The following is a 7173-nucleotide window of genomic DNA, read 5'->3' on the forward strand; positions in this document are numbered from 1 at the left end:
TATAGGGCTTGTAGCTCTCAATGCATGGTTATGTGATTGTGGCCCACATGCAGTATATAGGACTGCATGCATGCATGGTGTTATAGTTGTCAAATAATTGTGTCAAACTCAAACATTGTATATTGTAATGTATAATATACAAAGAAAGTCATTTGAAAGTAATAACAAAACGTGGTAAATCATGAGCAGGGTTCTTCATCACTACTATGTCCCCTTTTTTTGTATGATGAGTTGTATGATGAGTTCCATTCTGTCCTAGCAACAGTTCATTCAGCAGCAGCTTCTTTCCACCATTGCAGTAATCAAGAGGAATGATGGGAGATGTTGCAAAGTATTCCCCGGCACCATTGACTTGGCGACTTCTTTTCTTTTGGTCATAACCAGTACTACATATGCTGTCGATATTGCTTTCTGATGTTCCATGAAATGCAAGGCAAGTATTTCTTTGGCTGGTCGGTAGGGACATCATTGCGCTCCTAAATGTATTAAATAGAGCACCTCCAGGCTTAGCGTGATCATTTTCTTTCATTGAGGCAACTTTGAGATCGGAAAATTTCTGGAGAAACTTTTGAACTTCCGGCATGCTTGTAAGAATCTTTGCTGATAGAAAAAAGTATAGTAAAACAATTGTTAGCCAGCTCTGATATTCATTACCATCTCTGTTGGGGGCGTCCTTCTGTGCATGGTCTAGACAACAGTAGTCATGGACTGTCCCTCCCTCTGTTTTCTTTCTATTGGTGCATTAACTTACTCTAGTTAAAAGTCACACGTACATGTCCAGGGAAATGACTTCTTACTCAGCTACGCATGCGTTTAGTCATAATGACGTTAAGAAATGCAAAATTAAGTAGTTGTCAAGTGCCTCCTAAGAATCTTCAGGTATACATACACACACACCTTTGCCGTGTGTCCTGTTCACTGTAACTGATTGGTCGATCCCATTGTGTGCTTCTGGAGATGTGGTCTAGATAGTAGGTACGTCCATTACCATCCTGTCTCTCCTCCCAAGATTTAGGCAGTGGTCTATGCAATGAAAGGTGGCACTAGAGTCAGGTTGGTTATATAAGGGCCGTATTTGGAAGGTAATGATTATGTTATAGTTATAACACGGGATGTATGGAATATATTGCACTGAAGCATGAGGGCGTAAGCCCCGAGGGCTGAGTGCAATATATTCCATGCATCCCGAGTGCACGTGTAATAACTAGTTTATATCCCGAAGGCATAGCAACATAACACTGTCTTATATAAACTGCACAAAAAGATGACAAAGACAACTCTAGACACAGCTCCATCTCTTCTCTCTCCTAGACGCCAGTATATGCAGCGTATAAGATTGGCATGACCGACGAATGGCTTGACACAAAATTGTTGGAGTTCCAACGCTGAAACCACTGCAAAACAGCCCTTCTGGTGCTGCAAAACAGCCCCACCCCGCTATACTGCTGCAAAGAAACAGCCCCACCCCATTTACTGCATGCTGCGAAGAAACAGCCCACCCCACTATACTACTCAGTGTAACTGCTGCTCCAACAGCCCTCTCAACTATCCTCGGCATCACAACCAAGCCAAAGAAGCTCGCCTCTACACTGCTGCAAAACAGCTCAAGCCCCCTGCAAAAAGAGCCGCTTCTAGTGCTATGGTGAAACCAGAATTGACCGTGCATCAAGAAGTGGAGGACTAGGTCTAGGAACACAGAATCTTCACAAAATGAGCCTGGGACGATTTTAAAACCTGCATAGTTGCAAAGAAGAAACTCCAGCAGTGCTGAACATTCCTGCATGGCTGGACTTACTTTATGGCTGGACTTACTTTGATACTTGTTATTTCTCATGATACAATATTTAATTTAATTATGCCAGAGGGGCGTTTTGTGGTTAGTGCATTATGACTTTGCGGTTAGTGCAATATGACTTTCAGCAGTGCATTATGCTGCATATTGCACTTGGTAACAACGTAGCAACGGGATATAAAATAAATATAAGAGATTGATACTCGACATTATTTTATCAAACTAGCTGCTGTATAGAATTGTAAGCTTCCTTACTCTAGTTAAAAGTCACACGTACATGCCCAGGGAGATAACTTCTTACTCAGCTACTAACCTCTGCATGCGTTTAATATCAACGTCATAGTGACGTTAAGAAATGCAAATTAAGAAGTTGGCAAGAGGTACACACACACACCTTAATTGCCGTGTGTCCTGTTTACTGGACCTGGTTGGTCGATCCCATTGTGTGCTTTTGGAGATGTGGTCTACATAGTAGGTACGTCCATCAGCAGTCTTTCTCTTCTCCCAAGATTTAGGCAGTGGTCTATGCAATGAAAGGTGGCACTAGAGTCAGGTTGGTTATATAAGGGCCTTATTTGGTAGGTAATGATTATAATAAATATAAGAGATTGATACTTGACATTATTTTATCAAACTAGCTGCTGTATAGAATTGTAAGCTTCCTTACTCTAGTTAAAAGTCACACGTACATGCCCAGGGAGATAACTTCTTACTCAGCTACTAACCTCCGCATGCGTTTAATATCAACGTCATAGTGACGTTAAGAAATGCAAATTAACCCTTTCCCTGCTTTAATTAAAAGTGAATATTCGCATATTTTGTTTAAAATATTTATAACTCATGAACCGTATATTAAAAACACTTGTAACAAAGTTCCACAGGTAGAACCGGACCTGTCGCATTCATGGAATCATCATTGTTGCCTAGCAACCAACCACCACCCCACAAATAACAATTGTTAACAAAAATTCACAATTATGTACACAAACAATATTGTATGATGTTACGAAGTGACTGAACACATGATATAAGTGTTTAGAATGTTCTCACGGTGACATGGCTCACTCAGGACTCAATCAGGATCTGCAGAAACTTGTATTTGAGGTTCTATCAGCAGACGCCCTTTTCCCGGGAAATATTTTCTTCACCTACACACAGGTTTACAAATTTAATGGTGTCTCATGATGTCCACTGTTGTACTAACTAGCCTAAACAAACCTATAGTGAAGCTATCAAGACTACAAATGCTACTCTATAGTGACTTACCAGGTTCAGGAAGATGGTCCACCTCAAGTGCGTCTTCCTCAGGATTCTCAGGCTCTTTCTTTTTAGCTTGACCTCTGAAAGGAAGCTTCCTACCTAGCTATGATCCCAGTCACTGTCCTCTCACTCTACAAGGCCATAGGCATCGATATTCTCACTCTGTAGCTTCCCTAGAACCTCCCTGACGTTGTACTACAAAGATCTTGTAGCAATTATAAAACGGTCACTTTTCTTTCGACAATTCTGATCGAACTGTACCTCGAAGCAAAATATTAAAAATACCATGAGGAAGAGCAGCTCAATGCGCATGTGCTGGTACCTGCAGCGTGTGCATAGCTCCAACACAGCGTGCACAACGATTTTTTGAAATTTATCAGTAGCCATGCCGACTATAGTCGGCTAAAGCGGGGAAAGGGTTAAGAAGTTGGCAAGAGGTACACACACACACACACGTTAATTGCCGTGTGTCCTGTTTACTGGACCTGGTTGGTCGATCCCATTGTGTGCTTTTGGAGATGTGGTCTACATAGTAGGTACGTCCATCAGCAGTCTTTCTCTTCTCCCAAGATTTAGGCAGTGGTCTATGCAATGAAAGGTGGCACTAGAGTCAGGTTGGTTATATAAGGGCCTTATTTGGTAGGTAATGATTATAATAAATATAAGAGATTGATACTTGACATTATTTTATCAAACTAGCTGCTGTATAGAATTGTAAGCTTCCTTACTCTAGTTAAAAGTCACACGTCCATGCCCAGGGAGATAACTTCTTACTCAGCTACTAACCTCCGCATGCGTTTAATATCAACGTCATAGTGACATTAAGAAATGCAAATTAAGAAGTTGGCAAGAGGTACACACACACACCTTAATTGCCGTGTGTCCTGTTTACTGGACCTGGTTGGTCGATCCCATTGTGTGCTTTTGGAGATGTGGTCTACATAGTAGGTACGTCCATCAGCAGTCTTTCTCTTCTCCCAAGATTTAGGCAGTGGTCTATGCAATGAAAGGTGGCACTAGAGTCAGGTTGGTTATATAAGGGCCTTATTTGGTAGGTAATGATTATAATAAATATAAGAGATTGATATTCGACATTATTTTATCAAACTAGCTGTTGTATAGAATTATAAGCTTCCTTACTCTAGTTAAAGTCACACGTACATGCCCAGGGAGATGACTTCTTACTCAGCTACTAACCTCTGCATGCGTTTAAATGTCAACGTCATACTGAGTGACGTTAAGAAATGCAAAATTAAGAAGTTGGCAAGTGCCTCCTAGAATCCTCAGGTACACACATACCTTTGCCGTGTGTCCTGTTTACTGGACCTGGTTGGTCGATCCCATTGTGTGCGTCCAGAGGTGCAGTCTACATAGTAGGTACGTCCATTCAGGGTATCATCCTGTCTCTCCTCCCAACATTCAGGAAGTGGTCTATGCAATGAAAGGTGGCACTAGAGTCAGGTTAGTAATAGTCTACATGTTCACTCACTCTGAGGCTGAGTCTTGTCTTGCCATTGAAGGTTTGTTCAAACACACAACAATGTGCTCCTTACAATTACAAAGCAAACTGCAACATCCTCTTCCTGTAATTTCAAGGGCCTTTCCCAGGGACTTCCCCTACTAAAACTCTACTTTCAAGACTGCAACATGAACATGAGTCCCAGGCCAGTGCATGATTGAAGGCTGGATGAAGGTTGCCTGCAGTGTCAATAATTATGCCGAGTGTATACAAACCATAGGTACTGCCTAATGTATAAATTATGACTTTGTACGTGTTAATAAATAATTATTGTAACCATTGTTTACAAACAATTCATATATAGGCTTAGGCCACTCCAAGTGACACTCTGGTTTCTGGTCCTGAAGTTTTTCTCACACTATTTTGTACCGCATGGACCATTCTGCGCATGTGTAGTAGAAATAATGAGATAGAAATCCAATAATGAGATAGACTCAATCCAAGAATAAAATCTGATGCAGGCGGTGGACCAGAAACCAGAGTATCACTTGGAGTGGCCATATATAGAGCGAGCTATACACTGTAAAAATGATGTGTGGTTTTGACGCAAGTGCGTGGCAACTATGAGGAAAAAACGCACGTTTGCCACAATAGCCACGCACTCTGCGTGAAAACCACACATCATTTTTACAGTGTAGGCAACCTATTAATATGTGATTAGCCTCCTCCACAAAGTTAGCCCATGCACTGCATGTAGACGTGTTGTAGCCATTTCTTTGCTCATGTCTGTATATATACGACGTGTTCAACATTATTTTGTTACCCAGGTTTAATCACTGCCTCATGAATGGAGGTGTCAAGCACACACAGGTGCGTGTGTACACATGTCTCACTATGGTGACTAGTGTAATGATGCTCATCAATACATCTCCCTCCTCCCACAGTGCCCCAACATCTCTGTGTGTGCTATTGTATCCTTCACCCTGCCTGCATGGTGTCTACTCCTAGACTGAGTGAATGGAGGTGTCAGGCACACACAGGTGCATGTGTCAGAGAGTGGGTGTCAGGAGATGCTATCACATGACCTACACCATTCTGAGCTGTACCAATATTGTTGGTGGTTCATACGATAATTACCAGCTAATAATTGCCTATTCAAATGTTCTGTTTCAGAGGATTTACAAAATCTATAGTGAAGCTCGCTCGTAAGCACAAGTTTTGAGTATCTAATTTCAACCCACCCCCTCCAGGAGTATTGACGTGACTCCCTCCAGGCCTGGTGAAATGGACCTATCGTCTCTCTATTATATATAGCATATGCAGCAGCAAAGTACAACATATCAGTCAGCAAGAAACCACCTCACCCCAGCAAGGTGTGTGTGTAAATTTATACATATCTGTAGCCAAAATTTCTTTAGTAGTAGCTTTGCTCTATAATTATATAATTATTGTCTATAATAATTATACCCTCCCTCGATCCACACACACACACGCACACACACAACCATGGCCCGGCCATACAAATTTCTCTCTTAGTAATAATTTGCTCTGTGTTGTAGACCTAGCAAGGTGTCAGAGTTTTTAAATTCCCTGTTAGTATTGTAAGATTGCGGAACCTAGTGGATTGTTGTTGTGGTTTTAGCTGTGTTCTCATCATACTAGTACATTTCAGGGGAGGGGGGATTTTCCCCTGTATGACCCCCTGCCTAACCTCTGCACACACACACTTATACACAGTCCTTGTCTTTCTCACTATCACATGTATGTCAAATGTACTTGGACAACTGCCTAGGAAAATTGCAATCTCATGCAGACTCTGGAATTACATTACTGCGAGATTAGGAACAGTACTTGACTAATGCAATTAGTGGTCATGGTTGGTTGCTCCAGCTTTGTGTACACACTATACACACTTGTGAGGTCAATAGCATTTCTGCTCTTTGTTTTAACTACATGTAATCGGATGGAGTGAGCTAGGCCAGTCAGCTAGGATAATGGTTCATGTTCTGTACATGTCCTCCACTATAATTATATACTGTGTTCACATCTCTGCCTATAGATCTAGTCGGTACTAGATCAATTTCAAAAAGCCTGCATGGTTGCATACGCTAGGATTGAATTACCCACACAAATAGACCACTTATTTTAGGGCCTATACATAGCATCATCTCAGATGTATCTGCCCCCGCCCCCCCGCAGTTTTTTCCTGAACTCAGCCGATTTGGTATAGCTTTTCTTTGTGGCCCGTATTCAATTTGCGTGTTGCAGTAAATTCCCACTCTGTCATTACTCACTCCCCCACAATCTGGGTCACTTAGAGTGTGTGGGTGTGGGTGTGTGGGTGTGTGTATGTGTGTAACTGTACAATAATTATTATGCTCTGAAATTGTCGTTTACCATTATTATTGTAACAGGACTATTTTCTCTATAGGCATGCTGTTTCTAATCATAGACACTGATGGGACAAGTTGAAGACATTGTCAAGAAAGTAAACACAAGCAAGCCCGTTACCAAGGAAACATGACAACCGATTGATCACCATGGAAAAACCAGACAATGTTTAGCCCATGTAGTCATAAAAATTAATTGTTGTATTATTTCTACTGCTACATGTATAATTATGTCATAATTATTATTATTACGATAAAAGTGGTAAAACTAA

At 41.3% G+C, this 7173-nt stretch overlaps 1 protein-coding gene and 1 long non-coding RNA gene across 6 annotated transcripts; one reads left to right on the top strand and one right to left on the bottom strand.

Annotated features, from left to right (window-relative positions):
- Window positions 1-97: 97 nt before the first annotated feature.
- Window positions 98-4688, bottom strand: LOC135331299 (E3 ubiquitin-protein ligase Itchy-like). Of its 3 annotated transcripts, none has more exons than XM_064526418.1 (8): window positions 4542-4688; window positions 4352-4483; window positions 3950-4048; window positions 3508-3636; window positions 2187-2315; window positions 898-1023; window positions 655-731; window positions 98-600 (listed from the first exon to the last, which is right to left on the bottom strand). In XM_064526418.1, the coding sequence occupies exons 1-8, from the start codon at window positions 4565-4567 to the stop codon at window positions 149-151; spliced, it is 1170 nt and encodes a 389-aa protein (XP_064382488.1). In that variant the 5' UTR covers window positions 4568-4688; the 3' UTR covers window positions 98-148. The 3 variants fall into 3 exon arrangements, with proteins under 3 accessions (XP_064382488.1, XP_064382478.1, XP_064382494.1); XM_064526408.1 differs by having other exon boundaries at window positions 3920-4048; XM_064526424.1 differs by having other exon boundaries at window positions 380-595; window positions 3920-4048.
- On the top strand, window positions 4651-7169 carry LOC135333191 (uncharacterized). 3 transcript variants are annotated; one of them, XR_010393774.1, is made up of 4 exons: window positions 4651-4791; window positions 5339-5381; window positions 5456-5884; window positions 6926-7169. It is a non-coding gene; the product is annotated as an uncharacterized LOC135333191 (long non-coding RNA). The 3 variants fall into 3 exon arrangements; XR_010393773.1 differs by lacking the exon at window positions 6926-7169 and adding an exon at window positions 6249-6916; XR_010393772.1 differs by having other exon boundaries at window positions 4652-4791; window positions 6943-7169.
- The last annotated feature ends 4 nt before the right edge of the window (window positions 7170-7173 follow it).

This window comes from Halichondria panicea, chromosome 1, assembly GCF_963675165.1.
Source record: "Halichondria panicea chromosome 1, odHalPani1.1, whole genome shotgun sequence".
In the NCBI taxonomy this organism is placed as follows: domain Eukaryota; kingdom Metazoa; phylum Porifera; class Demospongiae; order Suberitida; family Halichondriidae; genus Halichondria; species Halichondria panicea.

Coding starts and splice junctions, on each gene's coding strand:
- LOC135331299 (XM_064526408.1), bottom strand. CDS start 4,567: ATGGCAAGACAAGACTCAGCCTCAGA. Junction 4,049..4,351: donor AAACAGGACACACGGCAAAG/GTATGTGTGTAC, acceptor TTCATTGCATAG/ACCACTGCCTAAATCTTGGG. Junction 3,637..3,919: donor CAGGACACACGGCAATTAAG/GTGTGTGTGTGT, acceptor TTCATTGCATAG/ACCACTGCCTAAATCTTGGG.